The sequence below is a fragment of the Phaseolus vulgaris genome, chromosome 2, assembly GCF_000499845.2.
Source record: "Phaseolus vulgaris cultivar G19833 chromosome 2, P. vulgaris v2.0, whole genome shotgun sequence".
Lineage (NCBI taxonomy): Eukaryota > Viridiplantae > Streptophyta > Magnoliopsida > Fabales > Fabaceae > Phaseolus > Phaseolus vulgaris.
This window is the reverse complement of record NC_023758.2, coordinates 34,887,155-34,904,900: the sequence shown is the minus strand read 5'-3', so window position 1 is coordinate 34,904,900 and position 17,746 is coordinate 34,887,155. Positions and strand designations below refer to the sequence as shown.

General features: G+C 32.3%; 1 protein-coding gene across 2 annotated transcripts; it reads left to right on the top strand.

Moving 5' to 3' along the window:
• The first annotated feature begins 7,189 nt into the window (after nt 1-7,189).
• Nucleotides 7,190-17,443, top strand: LOC137811668 (uncharacterized). Of its 2 annotated transcripts, none has more exons than XM_068613485.1 (6): nt 7,190-7,422; nt 7,636-7,762; nt 8,199-8,777; nt 9,124-9,613; nt 10,730-10,811; nt 17,061-17,443. In XM_068613485.1, the coding sequence occupies exons 1-6, from the start codon at nt 7,393-7,395 to the stop codon at nt 17,271-17,273; spliced, it is 1,521 nt and encodes a 506-aa protein (XP_068469586.1). In that variant the 5' UTR covers nt 7,190-7,392; the 3' UTR covers nt 17,274-17,443. The 2 variants fall into 2 exon arrangements, with proteins under 2 accessions (XP_068469586.1, XP_068469585.1); XM_068613484.1 differs by having other exon boundaries at nt 7,612-7,762.
• Nucleotides 17,444-17,746: the final 303 nt, after the last annotated feature.

Below are 17,746 nucleotides of genomic sequence, written 5' to 3'. Positions count from 1 at the left end.
ATGAACCTTTTATTTTATTAAATCATATTCAGGCCAAAGCCTGAAATCTATTTCATACGAGTCACATTATAAAATTAATTTACATAATTTTCTAACACAAACTACAAAGGTTCTTAGCTAACACACTTTTTGATATTGTACATGTGTTACATCCAAAACAAACTGGATATTTGTCCCAAAAAAATTAATTGATTTGGTGCACTCATAATAAATTGATAATCATGCATGAGAATACAATTAGAAAGAGAAACATCTTTTTCCTGAAATCTTGAAACTATATTGACAAAATCACAGTTATAAACTAATATATTTCAATTTGCAGTTGTCAAAGTAACATTTTCCTTAAAGGAGTTGCATACATATAAGCAAGTTGATCCCTACATATAACACATACCTACTCCATACATTAACTTGCAATTATCTACCTCCACTCCCATTTTCACCACCTTCCCTCTAATACTTACACCAATGCACATGAAAGGGGATATGACTATAACGGCCATAGAAATCCAACCAAATAGAAAGTGTTAAGGTTCACATTTGTTGTTGTGCTCAGTCATATCCTCCTATTTACAACATCACATCTTATCATTTATAACATAACGAAATTGTTATAATATTTTTTTGGTGAACATCCCCTCCCATTACTTCTTATCTGATGGAAAAAAAAACATTATTGAGAAACCTTAAAAGACAATGAGAAAAACAAATACCACCACCAATAACTTTATTATGAAGATCGATTCTCACTAAGTTTGTTGTCAATATGATTAGAATCTGCGAAATCATGTGAGGAGGAAAAACATAAATGAACGAAGTGGTTTGGATGAATATTTCTAAATTGAGAAATTAATGAATAATTAACTTATAATTATGAAAAATAGAGTAAGAATAAACGAAAGTGTCATGAAATTAGCACACAAGAAGGCGGAACTTATTATATTAACAAATGTTAATAAATCACAAATTTCTTAATTTACAGTATTTAATAATATGGATTATTTATAAATTTCTTATAAAATATTTTAAAGATCACCAAACGGATATTTGATACACAAGTACTTTTACTCTTTCTTTTTTATCTTTAACTCTGTTTCTTGTTGGTTCTCTCAAATTAATTTCCAAGGAGTCATTGGCATGCAATCATCTTTCAAAAGATATTATTGGATAATGAACATAGTATAATTGCATATTATATGCCGAATTTCTCATAGCTCATTGTGAAATTTTGAATTCTAGTAAAATTGGAGTTCTTGTATGAAATAGTTGTGCAGCACTATATTCAAAGACTAATTGCAACTTTACTGAGTACTTTATTTTAATAGCAAGAAAAGCTCAAGATCAAGATAATAATAAAACTGAAACAGTTTTAACTTAATTTTATCAGGAATTGCAAAGAATAAAACAATAAAAAAATAGTCTTTAGATTTAGATCGACTTCTTAGAATAATTTATTTATAATTATTCTAGCTTTTTAATCTTAGAACTTATTTTCTTCTTTATAAAATGTTTATGGGATGTATATTTGAATTTATATAAATTTTATCATATTTATAAATTTTTTTAATCCATTTGAAAACATTTATAATTATAATTAAAGATATTGACAACATGCTATAATATAATTTTTTATAATGATAAATTTAGGGTTAAATATGTGGTTATTAGAATTGATATCATATCCTATATAAAATGTACTTCATTGGTTATAATTATAATGAATTTTGAAAAGTACAATTTTTTATCTTGGTTTTAATTATATCCGATTTTTTTTATCTTACCACTAACTTTTAAATTGGTAACTAATATAAAAAAATGTATTTTTGTTATTAATATATGTATTAAATCTATTATGTCATATATTATGTATATCTACTAAAAGTTAAATATCATAAATATATAATCAATTAATTAGAGTTTGTAGGAACTATGTTTTACACATTTAACCGATTAAGATACATAAATAACTGATTAAATGTTAATTATACTTCTATAATTTTCTTCATTTTCAATTTATTTTACTTCAACAAAACATTTATTTATACTAATTTTGTCGTCTCTTATTTTTTCCTTCACTCTTCTATTTTCTAGGTTTCTTTTTCTTTATACTAAGCACAACATTATTAAATTATTTTGTCGTTAGTACCAACTTTTGTTTCTCATAAATCCATTAATGTTGATGCCACATTATATAGCTAGATTTTAAATTTTGGCAAGTGTGGAGTAAGATAATATGTTTTTTTATACATGAATAATCGTTCAAGTAGCTCAACAACTATAACTACATTTATCCACCAAAATAACTATGTGTAATGTTTCCTTATTTTAGCTTGTAAGTACTTCACAGACTCACCAATTTTAATGCAGTATGCACTTTGATTCACCGAAAAGCACCACTATGCACTTTCAGGTAAATGAGAATACTAAAACGAGTCCACCACCTTGTCTTTTCCTTAAATGTAAATATTGAAGTCAATCGCTCTCTCTCACACAAACAAATTGAATCTATGATTGTTTGTAGTTGGAGAAAGTTTACATAACTCACATATAAATAACGTTGTTTTTTAAATTTCATGTTTTAAGTTAATATAAGAAAGTAAAATGCTTACGGAAAATTGCAAAGCCATAGAATTCTTCATTCTTATCAAATGAGAATAACAATCATACATATAGAGTTTGGGATATATTGAAATGATAATTCACGAGATATACACCTATTGAATAAGAAAAAAAAAATTGAATTATTAAATAAGCAACATATGAAAACGTAAATTTCCGAAAAATAGAGTAGATTAAAATGATCTAAGTAAAGTTATAACTCATGTGCTTATATAGAGAATGAAAAAACAAAACAGAACATAGTTAGATGGTTTTGTTACAAGATCACTATACAATCTTATAATGAGACTGTCTAGTCATACAAGAACTATTAGTTGATGATCATTTAGTTTCACCAGAACCACTATATAATCGTACATGATCGTTAATCATTATAGAACCATTAGACGATGGTCATATAGTCTGACCAAAATCGATAGACAATGGGTATAACTCAATAGGATATGGTTGTAGCAACGAACTTTCTTAGACCGGAAGAAAACACATTTAATTAGTTAAAAAATAGTCTTTATACCATTTAGATGTTTGGATTTGGTGTTTATTAGACACTAACATTACTCTATGTTGCATAAGAAACTTTGTCCTTGAGTTGGAAATATTAAGAGTTGACACTATTCCGAGAATGAACAATGTTAGAGTAATGAATTAGGCTAATAAAAGGATTGTGTGGGAGACTTTTAGGAGGTGTGTGGGCTAAATTGGGAAATGGTTATTATCATACTAAAGGAGATATATTAGGTTGGGTCCTAGACACAAGTGATAGAGCAAACGTTGGTGTTGTGTGAGTTTTGGTTGGATTGTGGATGGGGAGTCCAACATAAAGGGATTAGGTGATGTATGCAATGTTAAGGCATAAACAACTAGATACAAGTCTATAAGATTTCCAACAAGTTATCCAAAGTTTTGATGATAACAAATAATTCAAAACTTTTGTATATCTAACAAGTTAGTGTGGACTAATTTAAGTTGCTTCAAGTAAAAAACAGACATAATCTATCATTTGCTAGATGTCTTATGAAGAACCTTTAGATGACCTAAGACTAGACTACATGCAACAAAAACATGAGAAGTATTATGGAGTATTGTTAGACAATCAAAGATTAGACAACTTACAAAGGAGTGTCGGGCGACTCATTTAGAAGTAACATATGCATGAAATGTTAAACTACTGGGATTAGGGTAGTTGATGAATTCTCTTGGCAAGTGAATCAAGTCAGTTGTAGTGTATTGAAAGAAGGTTGTCGTATCCTTAGGGATTAACAAGTATAATACCATTATAATTTCTTTTATAAAGAATTGCATAAACATAAAATTATCAAACTACATAATGGATATTGAAATTAAAATGAGAGAGTTCACAAAATTAGAGTTAAAGGGTAATTGAATATAAGGATTGTAATTCTCAAGTATATATGATTAAGTATTGGGATTGAATGAGACTTGAAAACTAATATGTTTATTGTTTATACATGCAATATATTATAGGTTCTCTTGTTCCATAAGACCAAACTAAGTTAATTCCTTAATCTTGGTTATCTAAGAATCCAATCACAATAAATCAATTTCTTGATTAATGTCGTTTGACTCCCACGTTAAGATCTGAACAATGATAGCCAAATACAACAACATTGTTCCCCAATAGTTGAAATCTTTGGTTGGTTTAGTTTATTTCAGAAAAAGAAAGTATTTCCCAATAACATTCAATTTCTAAAATCAAGTACAATGATCCCTCTAGTGTCAAACATTAAACACAAAACCAAATCAATTAAGAATGGAATGTAATTGCATATATAAATAAAGAAATTAAAAAAAAGTTATAATGTCATTCAATCCCAATACTTATAGAAATTAATTACTCCTGATGAGTAGGATGATTCAATGAGTACAATGATAGTCTGCAACCAAAAATATCAAAATTCTAAAAATATCTTAAGTTATAATTATCCACCTCTTGACACTAGTCTTTTTCTTTCTATTTATATTGCTAGATAATTTGTCTTTGGTTGATTTTCTACACCCAGTCCTTGGATCTTCTGCTCAACAAATTGCAATTCTTCATATGAAGCTTTCCTTTATGTTGAGTTTCTCTATAGCTCGCTCAACGAATTACTTTTCTTCGCTTTGAGGGATTCCCACATGCTGAGCACATTTGTGGCTAGCTTAACATATTCTAAACTTAAAATACACCTTACTTTGGAATATGTCCACTCGACAACATTTATTTCTGCTCAGTGCTTTGAAGTGAAATTTTAGGGTGTTTTCTACCTTAATTATGCTATGTAAATTTCCTGCGCTCACATAAACTTCTTGCGCCGATTCAAATCTACACAACTGTTTCTTGCTTTTTTTGTTGCAAAAAAATATTTAAGCATAGGTTAAGAATTTAAAGTAACTTTTCTAATTGTAAACCTTTTGAATTTCTTAGTTGGTAACAATTCTCTTTTGCTAAAAGTAATGCAATTTGTGCAAATTAAGTGCCTAAATCAAGTAAAATGACAAGTAAATTTGATACTTATTAGTAGGAAACTTCAATGATATATTGGACACCAAAAAAAACGTTTACAAGTTTAAAAAATCAGTCTCACATACTTTAAAGAAGATCCTGACACATAACCTATTAATTTGAATGATGTATACTCGATTTGTATGGTTAGTACAATGAACATATATAGTTATTTAGATGAAGTGTGTTATTTTCCTCAACAAAAGAGTACAATCTTGAAGTGTCAGCCTAAAGTCAAACATTTATATTGAAAAACTTTGACACTAAGGACAACAAAAGCATTGGGTTATAATAGATATTTATGTAACACTTATAAATAAAAATTCATCGTGTATATGAAAACATGACAAACAATCATACGTGCATATGTTATTATTCTTTCATTCTTTAAAACTTATAACGCTCAAGAGATATCACTTTTTAGATGACTTGTATACGAGAGTGCTTAATTTTTAAATCTTTCATTTTTTTGTGAAGTTATTCTCTAGAGAATGAATACTTGTATTACATATCCATTCATTTGAGTGTGAAACCTTGTAAATAAAATTTTACTATTGTACAACCTAGAAAGACTTACTTAGCATGGAGAGACATTCTGCACTTGCGTTAAACTCAAGGGAGTCCCGTGGATAGTCTAAACAAGTTTTGCGTACTTACGTAACACAAAAGTGACAATAAAAAATACTTGAAAACATTTATTTATTTAGTGAACGTAACCCATGATAAGGACAAACTAGTGTAAAAGTTTAAGTGATTATTTTCTTTTTCTATTACTTGAATATTTTCTCATTTAACATTTATAAAGCATTTTAGAAAGTTTTTCTATGAACATTTTGAAAAAAAAATTTGTGCTATATAAGAAAAAAAATTGTTCCTCTTAAAAGAGTCAATCAAGGGGTGCAAAACCATCAAAGTGAACAAGTTATTATTTGGATGGGTAAAAAGGTTGGAAAAGTTTGGATGGGCAGAAGGTTGGAGAAGGTTGAGGGAAGGTGGAGAAAGACAATGTTGTATGAGATGGAAAAAGAGTGGGTTTTATGTTTGAGTTAAGACCAAAGATGTATAGGGAAGTGGGTAAGGGGAAGGGTTGTTGTGGTCAAATGGATGGGGGAGAGGGTAAAGTTTGAGAAAACATAAAGGACGAGGCCATGCCATGTTGGAATTTAATTGAGTGCTAAAAGTTGGAGAGATTTCAAGGTGCTTTTGAAAGTTTATAATTCACCTAAGAAAGTAATATGTAAAATTATGAAGACAAAATAAAAAATAAAGTTATGCATTGCCCTCAAATGGTAAGAAGAGTCGTATATGTGTGTGTTGAGTTCATGATAAAATTACACTAATGAGCAAATTTAGGTTCTTAAAGAAAACATATAATTATTCAAAAACAAGATCTTTAAACCATTTAAGTGTTGTAGTTTATTTAGAGATGGTAATTGATTGCATTTATTACCGATAATGGTTGTATTAATTATAGTAATAATAATAGCTTTGAAAATAGTAATGCTTTTAAGTTGTTTTTGTTAGAAAAAAATCCCATGATGAAAACATCCAGCAATGTTTCAAGAATGTATAATTTTTTTTACTACCTTTGTTTTTCGTAAGAAAATATTAACCATTGTATTTTTGGGTTAATGGATATTTACTCTATATGAGAGTTTGATATTCTCTTAAAACAGGGTTATATATATTATATTATATATTATATGTTTTGTTATATAACAGCATGTAAGTAAATCCTGAAAATTAGATTAACACATAAAATCGTATAAATTAATTGACATGAAATTATTTGTCAAAAATTTATTTCATTTTAATTCCGAAATTTCAAACATGAGGAAGAATTATGAGTGGGTGATTGGAAGCTAAACTCTTTTGTTATGATGATGAATTGCCATAACTATGAAGTTATTAAATTTGATAGATTTTGCATTAGAAGAGAGATAATAATTGCACATAGCAGATGGAACTAAACAAAAAGTAACATAAGGGATTACATTATATATAGGGTGGGAAAGTGGGCCCCAAAAACCTATGTACTACAACAACGGGTCAGAGACAGGTCCGGCTATTACTGCATCTTCTTGTCTACCAACTTTCTTTCTCTCTCTCTGCTCATTCAAAGTTGAAAACATTAGGGAACACTGTCACAGTTGCAACTCAAAAGCTTCAAACCCAAAGAACTACTTCCTAACTTATGCCAGAGATGAACTTTCACCACATTGTGTAAAGATTGCATTTTTGCCCCCACAAGCACACCCCATTTATCCACTATGGTTTACGAAAGGATCCAAAAGCCTCAGGTCTCTCTCTTCTACCTTTTTCATCCACTTCACCTTTTTTTTTGTTTTTGCTTGATTTGCATTTTTCACCATTTCTCTCCCACCCCTGTTGTGTTATTTGGAAAGTGAGTATCATTTTTTTAGTGTTCTGCATAGTGTAAACTCTTGTTTTGATCTGTTTGTTTTTTGGGTTCTTTGATTTGCCTTTAGCCTTATGGAAACTTGGGTTTGCAGAGTGGTGGGGGATTTTCACCGGGAAAATTGAGGAACATGCTACTGGGCGTGGAAAAGAAGAGGAAAGAAGAGGAAGAGCTTGATTCTACTTTCACGAGATCTCAGAATTCGGACATGGATGAATCTGGTACGTATGCTCTTGGGTCTTTATCTTGATGGATGTAATGCGTCCATCAAGATTGCGATTTTGTAAATCTAAAAGATATATATATGTACTTCCTAAAAATGTAAGATTTTGACTGAGTATGGTTATTCTCTATTATCATTATCTCCCATAGTTTTGTGATGAAATTTAGAAGTGTACTATGATTTAAATTGTATAAAAAAAAGGGAGAAGAAAAGGGACCGGACATTCTTTCATATATAATGTACTTGCGTACTTGGTATCTCAAATATGGTAACCTACAAGTTAAAGCTTGTGCCTGTCTTTCTTTTGTTTCAAATTAGTTTATACAATGATATTTGTAAGCAGTGTCAAATATGTAAGTGTTTGTTATTGTGGATGGTGTTTCCTATTCTGGTCGCAGTCGTAAGATTACTTCTATTTGACATATCTGTTACAGGTGGTAGCAGTTCTGATCATTGTAAAGATGTAGATGTTGTGAGTGTCCTTCCTGAATATTCAACTTCTGCTTTAGCTCGCACCAGTAGCATAGAGGCAGTTGGTGATGATCGTTTTGTGAAGGCTAATGCAGCAGTGACTTCAAGGAATAGAATCTTAGAAGACCCTTCTACAGATTATGATAGTGGGCATGATAATGTGAGCATGTCGTCATCAGTGTTTGAATTTCAAAAGGCAGAGCGACCTACACAGAGAGTGCCAGTGAGGCCATTCTCAAAACCAGCACCATCTAAATGGGATGATGCTCAGAAGTGGATAGCAAGTCCAACATCAAACAGGCCGAAGACTGCGCAGGCTCAAGGGCAAGGGGGGCATGTAGGTTCACGTAAGGTTGGTAGTCATGGTTTTGTAAGCCGGCAACCTTCAATGAAGGTTGTTGTTGAAGTTCCGGATCAAAGAGAAATTGCTTTAGATGAACCGGATACCAAGCAAATTGATACAAATCAAACTAAGATGGAAAGTGGAGGACAGAAATTTGTGAGTTGGGAGGCTGATCCCTATGCAATTGCAAGTTCTTGTGGTAAATGTTTGATTGTGTTCTGGAATTCATTACAGGAGATAAAAACATACTTTTAGTTTATTCAAAATGTATATATTTGATTTTTCTGCTATTTTTGTCAAAGATTATATGTTTTAATCACTTGTGTGTGTTAATCACTTCTGTGTGTCGAGTATATATGTTGGCTCTGCAATTCAGATGACACAAGCTTAGTGTTAATTCAGATCATAATTAGAAATCTTGTTCATTAGTGTTGATTTATTTGAAGGAGTTAAATAAAATGTGTTTAGTTTTAGTAATTATAGTTCATTTATGGGACTACTAACTCTTTGTTCTGTTTTCCCTTTCTGCTATTTTATGTTGACAGTTAGCCTTAGCCAGCACAATTCATCTCTTGCCATCCAGAATGCAACAACATTTATTCCTCCCCCTTCAACAGCTCGGTCAGTATCAATGAGAGATATGGGAACCGAAATGACCCCTATTGCTAGCCAGGAGCCTTCAAGAACCGGTACCCCTGTGAGGGCAACAACACCAATGCGCAGCCCTAATTCTTCCCGGCCTTCTACTCCCCCCAGATCCTCCCCTGCATCTACTTTAACTGATCTACATAGTGACAATCTGAATCTCAACAATAATGAATTGTCCGAAAAGGAGCTACAAATGAAAACCAGGCGTGAAATAATGGTCCTTGGGACACAACTTGGTAAAATGAATATTGCTGCTTGGGCTAGCAAAGAAGAGGAGGATAAGGATGCATCCACTTCCCTGAAAACAAAAGCAGAACTGCCTAAGAGTGTTGTTGAAGCACGTGCAGCAGCATGGGAGGAAGCTGAGAAGGCCAAGTATATGGCCAGGTCAGTTTATACTATCATGTAACTTACGTTGCTTTAGGGATGTAAATCCATTTAACATACCCAGTTGTTCATTTATAAATTAAATTTCATTGAGCAAAGGGTGCTGCCCAAAAGCTCCTTGCATGAAGAGCCTTGGCATCTCAAAGATATAAAAGTAAATCAATTGAAGTTGCTTCATTTAATAGCTTAAGCTTTCTAGCGTATTGTTCTTTGTCAATCGTCTATTTAATTTTCTGCTACAAATAGATCCATGCATATTTGTCAATGAATCTGGACCAATCATTCTCTTTTGGTATTTAATATTTCTACTACATTTCTTCTGTAAGTAGCCTTTTGTAAAACTTTTTCATGTTTATGGTTTCCCCTGGTTTCTTTATAATTAGGCACCTGGCTTCCTATGTTGTGTTCGAACAAATCATCATAAATGACTTAGTGATGACAAATCTAGGCAGGAAATGTGAAAAGAAAGGAAGAAATATAGCCAAGGAAAGAAATATAGTTACAAAATTGACTTGAACACTAAAAACTACAGTGCAGAACTTCAAGGAACTAATTCTTTTATTTGTGTAGATTCCAATCATGTAGCATGTATAGTTATCCAAGATAAAAGAAGAAGATTATCATTCTTGGTAGTGTACATGCATACCTCTAGAAGATACTCATTGTTGCCTTACTCCTTTTGACCATGTTTCCATCAATTCAGTATCCTAACATTTGTTTGAAAGTGACTGCAATTATATATCTATCCCTCATGAAATGAAAACAAGGAAACAAATAATAAAAGTCAAGAGAAAAATTTAGAAACCAAGGAAAGATATAAGGCCAAAGTATCTGAATTCTTAAACAACGTGTGGAGTTTATGGCCTATAGGTGTGTGTGTTTAATTTTCATGTCAGTTTCTTCGGAAATAATAGCTTAAAACTTGTCTTCCCTCCCTTAGTCAGAGATATGTTTGTGACAAGATGAATAAAATTTCTAAATATAATTAACCACATTTTCAAAACATGAGACCAATATTTTATGGGCATTTAAACAGTTTCAGAAACACGGTAACATCATTTTGCATTATTACATACTAAAATTCTCTGAAGCAGGAATATGGTGTTAATTACGCAGGTTTAGGCGTGAGGAGATGAAAATTCAAGCATGGGAAAATCATCAGAAAGCAAAAACAGAAGCCAAGATGAAAAAAATTGAGGTATACGCCTATCATTACTAATTATGTTGTTTCCAATATGGTTCTTTAATTTAGTTTTTTGGGACAATTCTTTGGACATTAACTTCTAGTCCTAATTTGGAATAATATATTAGTCAGCCTAACAATGGCAACATGTGTAAGGAGATGAATAAGAAACGCTAAGTAATGTAAAACTTCTGAATGACAAACAGGAGAACATCTAATATATTTGAATCCCTATCTAACCATAATTTATAAACTTGTAAGTTGTAGTCAACTTCATAGGGTCTAGCAGAAATGTATCTCACTTTAATAGTTCAATTTTTTCTATACTTTCTTTGAAATATCTTGCATGGAATCATCTATTTAATGTTCTGCAGAAGTGAACAGTTTACTTTAAAGAACATTTTATTTAATGTGTAGAATGCAGAAGTAATAATTTGTATGATATGGTTATCTTTAAAATTTTATTTTATATTTGTCTACCTTCTATTGTTCTTTTGTTCACTGGTTGTTATGCAACGACTGAAACGCCTGACTTCCAAACATGAGATAATTGCAAGTTATGATGTTGTGTAGCCATAGGAACTAGGAAGGTGATTTTTAATGAAATATCTATCTTGATATTGTATTGCTTCTGAAGATAAAGAAGGAAGCAATGATGTTTATGAGTTTGAGGGAATTTTGTTTCAAGGATTGGCATTGTATTCTGCTTATTCAGAGGGATGTTATCCATTTGGGACGCTAGAGTGGCTACACAGTAGACTCTTCTTGAATCCATTTGGTAGTTAATGTATACTCAAGTGGGTGTGATATGTAAAAAATCTGAATTTAATACCTAATTGTATATTGCTATGGCCTTTAATAAGAGAATGTTCTTCCAAGTTGCAAATATGTTGCATGCTTCGATGCTGTGGTAGTATGTGCTTTGTGCATAATAGGACATCCTTTTTGTTGCCATCTGATGTGATCAGACATTTGTCTTGTGCACCTGATGACTTTGGCTCAATGCACAAGGTGTGGCCCAATATTTCTGTTTTCTTGTGTTACTAATTTGAGAAAGCTTTAATAAAATTCTGACGACTAATTGTAGGTGAAGCAATGTGCTGTTCTCTTATTGGTCAAGACATTGACAACTACAAGAAGTAAAATAGTTTCTTTGTAGAAATACCTCCAAGAAGAATGATAAGAAAACAGAATTCAGATTAGACTTTCCATAATTGTAAAGGGAAATTACAAGGCATGTAATGTAACACATGCCATGGGCCTACTAATAAAATACGTTCTTACATCCATTTTGCAGTAACATATCCTAACAAACATCTTCTAAAGTCTCTTATTCTCCTATTATTAAATGTACTCATTATCCCAATTCCTCCTAATTGTGCTTTGAGGTGTTATAAATTAGGCTTCATTCATGTCCATATCAATACCACCCGGTTCAACAAAACCTTGTCCTCAAGGTTGTAATTCTTGCACAAGTAAACCCACCTCTCCTGTGATGTGTCATTCAAAGGAAAACCTTGCCATTAGAGAAGAGCCATTTGCATAGGTCCATTCAAATAATCCACAAACTATAATTAAGCTCATAATGGTCAAGGGAGTAACCAATGGATCATAATCCACAAACTGTAAGACCTCCTCAATAATTTAGTTAGGAGGAGGTTCAAGGTGCTTTTAGGATAGAACAATGGAAGACAATGTGAATTTTGAAATAAAAGGGTAGGGCTACTTGGTATGGACCCCAAAAGCACTTAGAAAGCTTATGGTACTCCTCTTTAAAAAAATGAAGGTTTGTCTATTTGGTTGCAACTTCACATAAACCCAAGGGTTCACCTCAAAGTTAAGTTCTACAATGTTGATCAATTGTGGTTTTCATAGAGTTGAAAGAAATAGATGGAATGTATTTCTGATGTGTTTTACAAATGTGATTACAGTCTCTATTTATAAACTGTTTTACAACCTAATTAAGGAAAGAAATAATAGGTAATGAAAGCCAGAAATAATGGGTGTTTAAAGCTGTACAAATCAAATAAAATCAAATTACTAACAAATCTGTCCTAATGAATATAGAATGGAATCTGCACTTAATTACAGAATAATTTTCCTGATTATGCAACACAGCATTGTGGGCCTTGGTCACTCTCTTTTGCATTATGGCCAACATCTAATAACAGGTGACTGATGCAAAATCGCACGCATCAATGGAGGATGTGCCATTAACATAAGTAGAAGTGGCGGGTGGAGGCTTGCCATACATAACATGGTAAGAGAGAGATCGAATGAGGAAGGAACTAAAGTGTTATGATGAAACTTTGTCCATGGTAGAAATCAAAGAAGCCAATTTGGTGCAAGTGAAACTCATAAATACTGCTCTATACTTTGTTTCATAACTTCAATTTATCCATTTGTGTGGGTGCTAAAAGGAGCTTATCTAGAGAAGGGTGTGATTGAGTTTAAACAAATTGGTCCAAAACTTGCTAATAAAAATGAGATCCCTTAAAAAACTAAGCTCTTGGCAAATCCATGGCTTTTGCAAACAAGCTCAATGAAAAGCTTTGGCCACTTTGTAAGAAGTAAAGTGAGTTGCCAACTGATGAGTACATGAATAAAAGACCAAGAAAAAGGATTAAGATTAGAATAAAATTGTACATTTTTATATTTGACCTTTATTGGGCCATTGTATTTGTTCCTATATTCTTGTGACTAGAAACTCTCTATGGACATTAATTTCTATCAGCTAATTAAATAACTTACTGGATGAGCCTAGTAGTTTTGGTCCATAGTGTGAATAGACTTATGTTCTCTTTTGTTGAAGTTAAGACTTATTTTATGAATACAAGCTTATGCTTTATGAGTTGGGATGATAATTATTGTTTGAACTTGTCCCAATGTTGACTAGGAATATTCAGATTGATTAAGTATAGGTATGAGTATGAGTAATACTCAATTTTTTAAATTAGGAATGAGGATATGAATGCATACATGTTCATCTCGTCTCCATATCTATCCTTGTTTTAAATTACTAAAACACCCTTAGTTAATTTGGTAATCTATTTTGAGATTTATGCAATTATAATTTTTTTTCATTGTTACTTGGCATTGAAGAGAAGAAAATCATGTTTACCTTTGCTTTGATTTGTTTGTAAAAAAATTATTGAACAAATATTTGAGCGATATGAGTGTGGGTATGAGTATATTCGTTACCCACTGAGTATGAAGATGGGATACAAATTTCATATGCATTGGATATTAGAGATGAGAGATGGGAATGAGTATGAGTTTTTACTTTGGGGATGCGACGGGTATTAAATCCGTACCCATCCCGTCTTGTTTCCATCCCTATTTGTGAGAGAAATTCTCTTTAGATTCTTGAGTAGAACTTTTGATTCTTATATTTGAATTGTTGTTCAAAGTAGCAAATCTTTCTTGACATATCAATCATTCGTGGCTGTGGCATTTTTTTCATCTTCTAATCTCCTTTTGCATTTTTTATTTTTCTTAATTGTTCCTATAAGTTTGTTGAGAAGGATCTTTTTCCATAATCCGTTATTAGATGTTCATAGCTTCTATTCATAAAATGAATCAACATAAACCTATTTGTATTATGATCCAAGAATATTAAGGGCATCCTCTAATTTGTCCTATCCAATAAATTATCTAATTAGCTAATAAAAAATAAAGTCCATAGAGAGTCTCTAATTACAAAAATATACAATTTCTATTCAAATCTTAAGTCTTCTTCTTGGTCTTCTATCCATGCGCTCATTAGCAACCTCCAAATGGATTCTCTCATAAAATCTATCAACCACAACGAGTATCATTGTGAAGCCACTGGGAAGAGGAAGACCCAACAATAAAATCCAAGGGGAGATCCCAAATGGCAGAGGTTGGAGCAGCTTGCCATGTTTATGAGATGAGTACTGAGTCTATTAGCACTAATGCCCTGAGAAAGAAATTGTTGTATATCTTGTAACATGCTAGCCCAAGTAAAATTACCAGCCAATCGCTTCACTGTCTTAGCTATCCCTGCACGTAATCTTATTGGTGATTGATGGAATTAACGTATAAGGAGATCCTTGAACCTTAAAGTGGGGCTAACCCAAATCTTACCCTGCTTCAACTACAAACCTAATGATATTTAAATTGAGAGAGAATCTAGAGTAGTCAGACACTTCTCACACAAATCCCAAAAAGTAGGATCAGTCTACAAGTCCTGTTTTAACTCATCTAAAAACATGAATTGAGGGGTTGATAAAGACAAATAAGAAGTAGGAGTCTCTTTCGGAGGGCACAACAATACTGGTTTTGCGTGACTTATATTTTATCTCGTAATTATAACCCTTCACTTTGGACAAATAATGTTACTACTCAGGGTTTGAATCACTTGGGTCAATAGTTCCTTGAGGCTCTCATGATTAGTTTGAATGATAACGAAATGGCCTTGTAAGTATTGGTGCCAATGCTTCACAACGCTAGTGATTGAGTGCAATCCTACAAAGGAGACATGTGCCAAGTGTGAACAAAAGGGTTTATTGAAGTAAGCAAATGTGTGCCCATTCTGAAGTAGGGCATCACATGTTTCAAAGTTTGAAGCATATGATTATACCACAAAAGGATAAAAAAGGTCTGACAGTTAAAATTAGTGTAGTTCTAAGAGCCCTCTTAAGAACTTCAAACACCTGCTTGAAAATTATCTTTCTTAAGAAGGGAGTTCTAAGGCTCAACAATGGGACCGTAATCACAAATGAACTTGCAATAAAAAAGCCTTACAAACCTAGAAACCTATGTGAGGCCTTATTTGTTATGGGACTTGGTCAATTAAGGAAACAATATGTACCTTGGCCGGATCTAGAGCCAACATGCCCATGAATAAGAAATGATCCAAATAAGCCAATTTGAGATTGACCAAAAATACATGGCTTGAGGAAAAATTGATTCTGAGCATTTGAGACTTAATGCTCCCAATGCAATAACCAAAATGTTGAAGAAGACAATGATGGTCTTACAAAATAGGGGTTGGGAGAGGTCATTCATCATAGCTTGAAATGATGTGAGGGCATTACAAAGCTCAAATGGTACCACAATGTACTCATAGTTTCCATCACGAGTTTGAAAGGCCGCTTCGTGCATATGAAAGCCAGAGAAGTAAAGTCCAAGTTGGACAAAATGTGCATTACACCCAACTTGTCTGGTAACTCTTCTATCGTTGGGAGAAGAAACTGATCCTTGATTGTAAAAGCATTTAAAACATGATAATTCACACACATTTGCAGGTATGATCTTTTTTCTGGGAGTTTCACTAGTTAAGAGAATGTACTAGTTATTGGTTGAATCCATCCATTTGACAAGCATAGCACTTTGATTTTAAATTTCAAGTTTTGTGCATGTGGGTAATGGTATGACCACACATTAACAAGGACGGAATCTGGGAGTAGAGGAATAAAATGGTCACTTGGATGCGAAGGAGATAAATGGGGAGGGTTCCTAAAAAAATAGACGAAATCTCGAAGAATGATGTCATCAAAGCGATCAGGTTGGTTAGATGAATGCTTGGATTGAGTGCCCTCAGCCATAATTGGTGGGGGATGTACTCAATGAAAGCACCAAATGATGTATTATAGTTTCTCTGTATTTGAGGTCAGAGATACCTCCAAGAAGAATGATAAAAAAGAGAATTCATATTATACGTTCCATAATTGTAAAGGGGAATTACAAGGCTACATAACACCTACAATGGGCCATGTGCCTGCTCCTCAGAATATGTTCTTACATCTATTCTTCACTGACAAATCCTAATAAACATATTCTAGAATCTGATTATTCTTCTATTAACAATAAATATACTAACAATGCCTCTTAATTGTCCTTTTGGGCCAAAAAGATTAAGCTTCACTCATGTCCATACCAGTGTAGATGTATATCAAATAGATCTGTATTCTTAGTTCTTTAGACTGTACATTTTCCCTTTAAATTGGGCATTGTGATAACACCAAATCAAACTTTTAGGAGAATAGTGTGATGGGTTGCTGAATTGAGAGTTTGATTGCTTGATTGATACATCTGAATAGGAAAACCAGATGTTGATGTTGAAAATAGTAAGCAGTGGTGACTTTGAAGTAGGTTTCTAACATTTTAGCAAACTTTGTCAGCAATAAGTGAAGAAGTCACCATAATAATACATAGTATTGAAAAACAAAAACTTTGGTTCGTTACCCAAAAGTATAATATTTTTATAATAATAATAATTATTATAAAATGTGGTTGCAGGTAGAAGTTGAGAGAATACGTAGTAAGGCACATGATAAGCTAATGAATAAATTAGCTGGTGCAAGGCATAAAGCTGAGGAAAAACGAGCAGCAGCAGAAGCCAATAAAAATCATGAAGCTGCAAAAACTGAAGAGCAAGCAGAGTATATACGAAAAACTGGTCATGTACCTTCCTCATATTTATCATTTTCTTGCTGCAGTTGGTGCTCTTAAAGAAAAGCCAATCCTTTTCAATGTGTAATTTTTTTGTTCTTTTGGCATGCAATGCCTTTTGCTGCTTACACCCAATCATGTTAAATATGCCTATTGCATTTTCTCCGGGGTGTAAAACATTACCTTCTGCAGAATAATTGCAATTTGGAAGTGCTATGCTTTTTTCTCCAGTTTATATTTTCTGAATTTCTTTTGGGTTTGATAATTATTCCTAGAATTTAGTCTCGATCCAAATTTTGTAAAAATCCATATTCAAAACTAGTTTGAATTAGCATTTTTCAAAAACTACTTTGTTAATTTTTTAGATTTAATCTAAAACATTTTTTAACATTAAGAAAAAGATATCTAACAAGATTTACAATTTGGTATATATTATTTTATTAATTATTATTAATATTTTCTTATGGACCTTTTCCTTTGTTATACACGTCTCTTAATTGGGTTTCTTCTTGCACTCCATCATTCTTTTTGCA

Coding starts and splice junctions, on each gene's coding strand:
- LOC137811668 (XM_068613484.1), top strand. CDS start 7,393: ATGGTTTACGAAAGGATCCAAAAGCCTCAG. Junction 9,614..10,729: donor AAGGCCAAGTATATGGCCAG/GTCAGTTTATAC, acceptor TTAATTACGCAG/GTTTAGGCGTGAGGAGATGA. Junction 10,812..17,060: donor CCAAGATGAAAAAAATTGAG/GTATACGCCTAT, acceptor ATGTGGTTGCAG/GTAGAAGTTGAGAGAATACG.